The sequence below is a fragment of the Ruditapes philippinarum genome, unplaced genomic scaffold (genome assembly GCF_026571515.1).
Source record: "Ruditapes philippinarum isolate M1 unplaced genomic scaffold, ASM2657151v2 ctg302_1_1_1_1, whole genome shotgun sequence".
NCBI classification, from domain to species: Eukaryota; Metazoa; Mollusca; class Bivalvia; order Venerida; family Veneridae; genus Ruditapes; species Ruditapes philippinarum.
Genome location: NW_026859651.1, coordinates 48,171 through 58,144, shown reverse-complemented (window position 1 = coordinate 58,144; position 9,974 = coordinate 48,171). Strand labels below are relative to the sequence as shown.

At 32.6% G+C, this 9,974-nt stretch overlaps 1 protein-coding gene across 1 annotated transcript in view; it reads right to left on the bottom strand.

Moving 5' to 3' along the window:
* Positions 1 to 2,152: 2,152 nt before the first annotated feature.
* LOC132757388 (myb-like protein X) overlaps positions 2,153 to 9,974 on the bottom strand; it is a 52,825-nt gene continuing 45,003 nt past the window's right edge. Inside the window, exons 8-11 of the mRNA XM_060748657.1 lie at positions 8,502 to 8,735; positions 5,746 to 5,829; positions 4,640 to 5,041; positions 2,153 to 2,559 (exon numbers count right to left, since the gene is read on the bottom strand). Coding sequence (XP_060604640.1) covers positions 2,153 to 2,559; positions 4,640 to 5,041; positions 5,746 to 5,829; positions 8,502 to 8,735 — 1,127 coding nt within the window. The remainder of the gene's footprint in view (positions 2,560 to 4,639; positions 5,042 to 5,745; positions 5,830 to 8,501; positions 8,736 to 9,974) is intronic.

Here is a 9,974-nt window from a genome sequence, read left to right as displayed (position 1 = left end):
AATAGTCAAGTTTTGCAAAATACAAAAGTATCATAAAAGAAAACATAAAAAAATCACTTTATCGAACCTACAGTCTTCAATTTGAAACTAACTATAAATCTTACACCTTGTCACCGAGGCTTGTAAAGCAAGTGATAGTCTTGTAATTCTACTTGTTTTTCTACTTTAAACATATACCGTTGTACCATACATTGAAATCCGTATGGTTTACTTCAGAATCCGAGAATTACCGACAAATTATTACCGCGATAATCGAATATTTGCAAAGTAACTATTAAAAATTTATATGCTTAATTATTGCTTAAAACAATGTAATTCTACTGTAAAAGAGGTGTCTGCATAAAAAATTATTCTTATGCATTATCGAAAAAATATATAATTTAGCTGAAATCAATATTCCCGTCATTAAATACAATAAAGTTAACGTTTAAGTGCCTTTCAGTGCGATAAACAAACTAACACAAAGATAGTTCATTAGTTTTCTCTGTGTATTCCGGCCCCCTACCGTCATACCGAGATTTTGTAATTATTTATACAAAATTACTTTGATTTGCACTTTATCAGCTTGTATACCTTGTGCCAATCATTCACAAGTTACCTGTATGTCTGTCTTATCAGTCATTTGCTACTAATTATAGATTTTATAACAATAACATACAACGTGTTGTCACGTGATTCTTACAAAGGAACAGGTAGAAACTGTTTTTAATCAATAAAATAATAAAATAGAATATGTATCAAAAGATATAAACAACCAGATAATTCAAAAGTGTCATTTAAGATATCATGCATGATTTATTTATCATAAAATAGCAACGCTTGACACTTTGAAAAAAGTAATAGCATCCCTAAATTCAATGACCTATCCATAGGGATACATCATTAATTCATTTTATATAAATTGTAATGTTGCTTTTAAGGATGTTTACATTTGAATATTTCATTTCATTGAGCAACGTTATTGTATGTTTGAATTTTAGAGATTAATGAAAAAAATTATAGTCTTTAATTATTCAGTACTTGTTATGCTTTTATTTACATATTATAAGGCCTTCTCCTAGCATAGGTATAATATTTAACGGTTTGTACCGGCGACTAATAAACAAAAATATACCTTCTTCGTTCCAAGATGACGACCTTTGTTTATATTTTGTAGGATACGACTCAGTTTTGACTCTCAGTCCTGTTAACTAGAAGAAGTTTCATGCCAAATATCTAAGGTCTTAGCTCTTTGGGTTTTTTAAAAGAAGTTTTTTTAAGTTATTATTTTGGCTTACATGGCAACAAGAGTTCTTAATGGAATTAAATTCTTTGAACAATTTTTTAAAGGTGACCACTTAATTAACATTCCTGTGAAGTTTGGATGAAATTTGCTAAGCGGTTTATGAGTAGATGCCGTTAAAATAAAAGTTTAAGGATGGACGGACACGGAAAAAGCGATCAAAAAAGCTCAACCATGTCACTTTGTGACAGGTGGGCTAAAAACAAGAAGATGTATGAATTTTATACAGATGAATCTCAGATTCCTACTGATATTTATTAATATTAAAGGAGCTACTGAAGACTGAGGTCAACTGCAGCACCGCAATGCAACATATGCCTACATTTAAATTTGATTGTGAAATCAAAAATAATTTTTCAATTAGAGATTAGAGAAGAGACCCAAATCAAGAAACTTACCTAAAAAATCTTTTATTTTAATCATCCTTATGATACTGTATGGTCTCCAAGGTGAGGGCATGATTCATAAAACATTTAAAGAGGTCTACTAGGCAATGTTTTATTGCATAGTAGCTATCAACAAAAAGATAAGATGCGTTTCCTATACCACAGTCTTCATAAAGCAAGTGACTCCTGGGGCAGGGCAAATTTTGACCTGAAGGTCATGATAAATGTATGTCTATATGAAATAAGCGACAAAGTGATGTGACATGCCAAATATCTTAGAAATGGGCACACAATAAGCCTCACATTTGTTTTCCTTTATCAGTCTACAAGTGATCCCCTGGGCGGGGCCCATACTAAACCAAGGGGTATGATTCATATCAGTTTTGTAAAGGTCAAAAAAGGCAATGCCACATGTTAAATTTAGTTCACACTGGCCCTTCCAGTGATTTTCAAACAATCATCATCAAGAAATTTTCAAATCTATTTATTTTGACAATGTTGCAAAATCATAATTTAAATAGAAAAATTTGATAGAAAACTTGCCTTTGTTTATTGACAGCACTGTTTCATACATGCCTTTGGAACACAATAATTCTTGGCAACTTTCTAAGCACTTATGATAGACAACTTTGTTACAGCAACAAAGCACTATGTCTTTTCTTGAACCCATTGACTTTTTCTTCCACTCAATTAAAGAATCCAGAATTTGCTTGACATACTTGTATCCTGACCATACATCTATTGGTGATGATTCTATATGAACAGATATGCAAGCTTCATCCGAGAGATATCTGCAAACAAAGCTTTCTATTGTAGCTGTAAATTTTTTTCTGGTTATGTATGACTGCGGGATTGGTACATCAATTTTCTTTCTATATCCTTGTAACAGACCTAAAAAGATTAGTAAATGTTTCATGTTATACAACTTGCTTGATGTGATAAAAATTCTAAAATAAATTCATTTAATAAGTGTTGAAGATATTTAATTTAATTCCAGTGTTCAATATATTTAATCTAGCTACCTATAAAGACAGTTGAACAAAAATCATTCAAACATTAAGTAGCAATTAACTTAGACTAGAGCTATCACTAAATGTGATTAATACCCCCAACAAGACTGCTTTGAATTGTGGAAGTAAGTAACAGAATACATGTACCTTGTAAAAGAATTGAAATAGTTATGATTGTGGGCAATTAAAGGTAGTTGTGGTTTTTGTATGTTGCATTTCCTTACTATGTGGTTGCCCATTGATGAAGTTTAATTGAATTACCCTGTAATAAGTCCAGATAGAGTAATGGTTCTTGAACACTGCACTTCCTCTCATTGTGCCAGTTGCATTGAATTCTAAACTTTAGTTGATAAGTAATGCACCAGACAAGGAAAAGAAACAAAGAGCAATAACTCTGCAAATACTTGAGATGGAGTTATGGTTATTGTACACTGCACTTCCTCTCATTGTGCTTGACCAATGTATGAAGTTGCAACTGCTCAAGTTAAGAACTAGACAAGAAAAAGTAACAAAGGGCAATAACAATGTAATAAGTCCAAATGAAGTTATGATTTTTGAACAGTGCACTTCATTTCACTGCACTTGACCATTGTATGTAGTTGCATTGAATTCCAACCATTAATTTTCAATTTATGCAATGGACAAGAAAGTAACAAAAGTAAAAAAGGGCAATTACTCTAAAATTAGTCAAGAGAGAGTTTTGGTTCCTTTACACTGCACTTTCTCTCAATTTACTTTACCATTGTACAATCTTGTTTTGAAGTTCAACATGTAGATTTAATGTTATGCTCCGTGACAAGGAAAAGGAATAAAGAGTAATCACTCTATAACTACTCTAGAAAGAGTAATGGTTCTTATGCACTACACTACCTCTTGTTGTGCTCGACCATTGTATGAAGTTGCATTGAATTCCAACCATTAGTTTTCAAATTATGCACTGGACAAGAAAAAGTAATTAAAAGCAATAACTCTGTGATTAGTCAAGATGGAGTAATGTTTTTTGTGCACTGCACTTTCTCTCAACGTGTTTGAACATTAAATGAAGTTGTTTTCCAACTTGTGGTTTTCAAGTTATGCTCCAGACAAGGAAAATGCAACAGAAAAGCAACAGAAGGCAATAACTCTATAATTATTTTAGATAAAGTTATGGTTCTTGTGCACTGCACTTCCTCTTGTTATGCTTGACCATTATATGGAGTTGTTTTAAATTCCAACCAGCACTATTCATTTAGCTATGCTCCAGAAAAGGAAAAGTATCAAAGGGCAATAACTCAGAGATAAGTCAAGATGGAGTTATAGTTCTTAAGCACTGCACTTTCTCTTAATGTGCTTGACCATTGAATAAAATTGTATTTAATTCCAACAAGTGGTTTTCAAGTAATGCTCTGGTCAAGAAAAAAAGGAAGGATAAAAGGGCAATCACTCAGTAATTACTTTAATTAGAGTTATGGTGTTTGTGCACTGCAGTTCCTCTTTTGTGAGTGACCATTGTATGAAGTTGTTCTAAATTCCAAACAGTAGTTTTCAAGTTTAGCTCTGCGACAAGTAAAAGTATCAATGGGCAATGACTCTGTAATTTGTCATGATGGAGTTTTGATTCTTGAGCACTGCACTTACTATTATTGTGTTTAACAATTGTATGAAGTTGTATTGAATTCCAACCATCAGTCTTCACAGTTTACTCTGGAAAAGGAAAATGCAACGGACTGCTGGACAGACTGAACAACCAACCGACTGACCAACAACTGGGCAACTTCTATATACGCCCTGCCCCCTCCCAAATTTCGTTTCGGGGTATAAAAATGCTTCAATGCCAAATGAAATAATTCCCTTAAGTTGACATTTTTATCCAACACAATGTAACTAATATGAGATAATGGCATTTGTACATACAATTCCAAAAAGTCTTAAACATCTAATTTTGTCTAGTGAAATACAGAATATTTTTATTTTTATTTTACCAGATTTAGCATTTCCATACACAGGTACAAGAACAACATCTGCACTGGGTAAATATGGCTTGCTTTCAACTAGTGTTAATGTACATGTTTCTAAAGTCCATTGTGTATACAAACAATCTTGTAAATCATCTTTCAATAAGGGTCCTAAAACTGTAGCTGTCAGATGGTTGCCTGGTGTTGTATCTTTATATTTCACTTTTTCAATTTTTACATGTCCATCATGATCCTTTTCTGCTGTGTGTAGAATTTCATCTAACTTTGTGCTTTCAATTCCCTTTCCTAAATGATTATCAATATTGTGTGTAATGTATTCCTTCTCCTCTCTCTCAATAGTATGTGTAATGTTTTCCTTCTTCTTCTTTTCTAATTCCTCATTAAACTTTGTCAAACATATTCCCTCACCTGCAAAATAGATTCCACTTCTTTTCTCATTTTTAAATGTACTATACTCCATTTAATAACTTTCTGAAAGACTTCTCAAGACACCATTTTTTTCTATAAAGAGTAAACAACTATCATATTCAAGAGACATATCAACATATCAGCAATGCTTGCAATATCATTACAAATGTCTTCAAGTCCTGTGAAATAATTTAACAGCAGACATGTGATGGCCATGACGTCTGACTGAAGTTAACAAATGGGATGAGATACTTTTACTTACTGCAGAACTGTCTTTTAAGTATAATTTAAGCTGACCTTACAAATTTTTGTACAAGTAAAAACTATATTACTATGCCCAAAACATCAAATACTTCGAAAACATTTCAAGTACAATTAAGCATGTCTATCTGATGTAAGTTTTCAATTGTGCAGCAAATTATCTGCAGTGAAATAAAAGAGTATTATCTCTAAAGCATTTACCAGATATTTACTCTTTCATTTGACCACAAAATTTTGATTTTAGATATAAGCCTTGAATAAATTGTTTTATCACAGCAAAAGAAAATCTCTGCACAAATGTGTTACCAAATGAAACCGTCTTGAGAAAACAATTGTTTAGTCAAGCATGAATCTGACATTCGCCTCTTTGAAAAATTTCTTACAAATTTCAACAATTTCATACTATGCACCATAAATTATCAGAAAAAGAAATCTAACGATACCTGCTTGTCCAGATGCTCTATGTTGGCCTGCAATTTGTTGGTCATCAGTTGGTGGTAAGCTCCCAGCAGTATCTGCATCAGAATCTTAACAAGACAAAAATGTTTTTAAATAATAATATCTAATAATAATACCTGAAAACATTGTGAAAATTTTAGCACTTCATTTTACATTTGTTGTATTGTTCTTTTGTCTAAAAATATTTTTACTATCACTTTTTTCTGCAAGAAAAAAATTAGCAGAGAATGACAATAAAATATCTACAGGTTTCCTGACTTTTAATGTGAAGTCAAACTGTATATAAATATATGTGCATTAAAGCTCAGCCTGCCGCACACCTCAGGATTTATGTTTTTTTTTTCATGAAAACTAACACTTTTTCTAATGGATAAGCATATTGTCAATTATACAAAATAAGTGATTTAACCTTTGTTAAATTGTCATATCATTCATAAATTACTATAACTTATATTTTTGTGAACTTTGGCAATAAAAATAGTAATTATGTCACATTTTGCTAGAAATATTAGTTGCACCTGGATTGTTAATATTTAACAAATTTTGTAAATGAAGTTACAGTATTCTTAAGTTTGAATTTTTAAAATACATTTTTTTTATTTTGGTTGTGTGTCACTTTAAAAATACAGCAGATATACAATTGACCCATCGGTATATCATACAAGGACCTTAATCTAATGATTGACTAAACTGATTTCACTTAATTATTCAGTCAGTCTCCTTTTAAACATAAAATTATTGTATTATGATTTCTTGCCTCTTAGAATGAAAAAAAGGGGCATTGATGGCCCTGGATCGCTCACCTGACACAACCGCATCCAAGCAATGTCTTAGACAAGCATCATGGCCAAGTTTGATGACAACTGAGTCAAACATGTGACCTCTAGTGTGTTAAAACGGTTTTTCCATATTTGGGCAATGTGACCTAATTTTCGACCAGACACATCCATATTCAAACTTGACCTAGAAATCATCATAACAACCTTCCTAAACCATTTTCCAGAATACTTAAATAAAAACTGCAGCCACTAGAGTGTTATAAAGATTTTTCTATTTTTAGCTCCTGTGACCTAGTTTTTGACCGGACATGACCCATCTTCGAACTTTACCTAAAAAATCATCAAAACAACTCTCCTGACAAATTTCCAGAATATTTAAATGAAAACTGCAGCCACTAGAGTGTTAACAAACTTTTTCTATTTTTAGCTCCTGTGACCTAGTTTTTGACCAGACATAAGCCATCTTCAACCCTGACTGAGAAATCATCAAATCAAACTTCTTGACAAATTTCCAGAATATTTAGATGAAAACTGCAGCCACTAGAATGTTAACAAGCTTTTTCTATTTTTAGCTCCTGTGACCTAGTTTTTGACCTGAGATGACCCATCTTCGAACATGACCTAGAAATCATCAAAACAACCTTCCGGACAAATTTCCAGAATAGTTGGATGAAAACTGCAACCATAAAAGTGTTTACAACTTTTTTCTATTTTTAGCTCCTGTGACTTAGTTTTTGACCAGACATGACCCTTCTTCGCACTTGACCTAAAAATCATCAAAACAACCTTCCTGACAAATTTCAAGAATATTTGAATCAAAACTGCAGCAACTAGAGTGTTAACAAGCTTTTTCTATTTTTAGCTCCTGTGACCTAGTTTTTGACCGGAGATGACCCATCTTCAAAATTGACTTAGACATTATCAAAACAACCTTTCTGACAAATTTCCAGAATATTTGGATGAAAACTGCAGCCACTAGAGTGTTAACAAGCTTTATCTATTTTTAGCTCCTGTGACCTAGTTTTTGACCGGAGATGACCCATCTTCGAACTTGACCTAGAAATCATCAAAACAACCTTCCTGACAAATTTCCAGAATATTGGGATAAAAACTGCAGCCACTAAAGTGTTAACAAGCTTTTTCTATTTTTAGCTCCTGTGACCTAGTTTTTGACCCGTGATAACCCATCTTCGAACTCGATCTGTATTTCATTGAGACAAACATTCTGACAAAGTTTGAAGACGATCCAATCAAAACTGTGACTGCTAGACTGTTAACAACCCAATTGTTGACGACGCACGATGCACGACGACGGACGCCGGACATAGCTCCATCACTTTACCTCACCTTGATCACTTCGTGGTCAGGTGAGCTAAAAAAATGATGGATTTTGAATTTGTGTACCCTAATTAAATACATATGTTCTTTTAATCGGAAATATTATATTTCAAATAATCTATCTTTGCTTTATTCAATAAATGAAAGTCAACTTGGCACTTATTTTAAGAGTGTTTAGTGATGTTGCAAGTTTATTGTTTTATTCAGTAAATGAAAGATAACTGGCTTATTAAACTTGCCATTTAGATAAAGTTGAGTGTTAAATGATGTTGCAAGTTCATCAACATCAGGATCTTCAGTGCTTGAGTGAAGATTGCTTTGACTTGAATCTCCTAGATCTTTACCACACAGATTTACCATTAATATTCCTTTTACCATCTTTGTAGAACTTTGTTTTACAGTTTGTACTGAAGCTTTATGCAGGTCATGCCCCTTTTGAGGTTTCAGCATGTCTTCTCTTCCAGGTACAGCTGCTGATCTGAATTTTTTCATTTGACAAATATTAGATAATGAGAGGGAATCATCATTAAATTTTTCATCCTCATTGCCACAAGATACTGTCTTAGATGATCTGTGTGTAACTTTCTGAGTATGGGAATTTCCAATTATAGTCTTTGACTTACCGGAAATTAAACTTGTTTCCTTTGCCATCTGTTCATCCGACCTCACAGCATCATCCTGACCTGCTATATTAACATAGACAGGAGTTGCATCTTCATTTGCATGAATTACATCTTTTAATCTGACATAGTCACCAGCACAGTCACCAGTTTCATTTTCATCAGGTCTACTAGAAGAGCTGAAAAGTGGTGAACTGTTTCCTCTAGCTCCTGCAATATCTTCATTCTCTCTGTCATCTATAACGATAATGTATGTTAAAAATATAGGATGGACACATAACCTTTTTTAAGTTAAGTGAGATTTGATAATATTCAAACAAAATTCATAACGAGGGATAATTTACTTAGAATCCATGCTTTATTTATGAGTATGAGTCTTGGACATTCTAAGACCAACATAATCCTGAAGAATGAAGACATGTGTCTAGTTAGTACAAGGACATTTGACCACACGGAAATTTTGCCCTCCATTTTAAAAAAATCATAAGGGCTGATACATAAAAGGGAAAAATTAACCCTTGGACTTTTTTGCTCCCAAATAAAATTTATAGTTCAGGGAAAAAGAAACCAACGATAACAAGAAAGATGAAATTGGAATTAACCCAAAAATTTAAAAAGTTTTTTAGCAAAAAATAACTTTTAATGCATGTAACATACAGTAATAATTAGCAAACATAAAATTCAAACTTGAAGAGCAAATTGTCCACCTAAAGATTTCAACTTGGGCTAATGTCCAAGGATACAATTTATGGGTGAGGTTGGGGGCAGAATGTCCACATTATACTAAGTTTTAAGCAGTTATGGATGATACACTTGCATGACAAACTTTTAACAGGATATCTTATTGATTTTTTTATATTTAGGAAACAGATATCAATTTCAAGTGCTTTATTGTAGAAAAAAATGCACAGTTCCAGTTCAGTCAGAGAAATTAATTACTATTTGAAAGATAAACTGTACATTGTAATGCTATAATGCACGAATAGTTAACATATATTTCCATTCTAACATGCTAACAAGAATTTGTAACAGAGTTACCAACGTCCCTCGGAGAAGTTTTATATGAAACATAAAATTGTGCTATTTCAAAAGATTGAGGTATGGATTTCAGGACTTTCAGTCCAAAATTATAATCAATGCTAGATCTGCAAATGCAACAATAAATTTATAAAAGAAATACTAGTTAAATGAAACACGGAATTTAAAATTCTATCATGTTAACCTTTGACCTCTAAGAGTGACCTTGACCTTGGAGGTAGGGGTGCATGTGTTGTGCATGACATATCATCTTATTAATATTACTATTTGTGCCAAGTATTTTCAAAATCCCTATAACAATGTAGAAGTCATAGATCAGACACAAAATATACCCTATATCAGACTATGTCAATCTTTGACCTTTAAGTGTGACCTTGGAGGTACGGACCCATGTTTTGCGCCTTACATTTCATCTTATTATTGTGATTATTTGTGCTA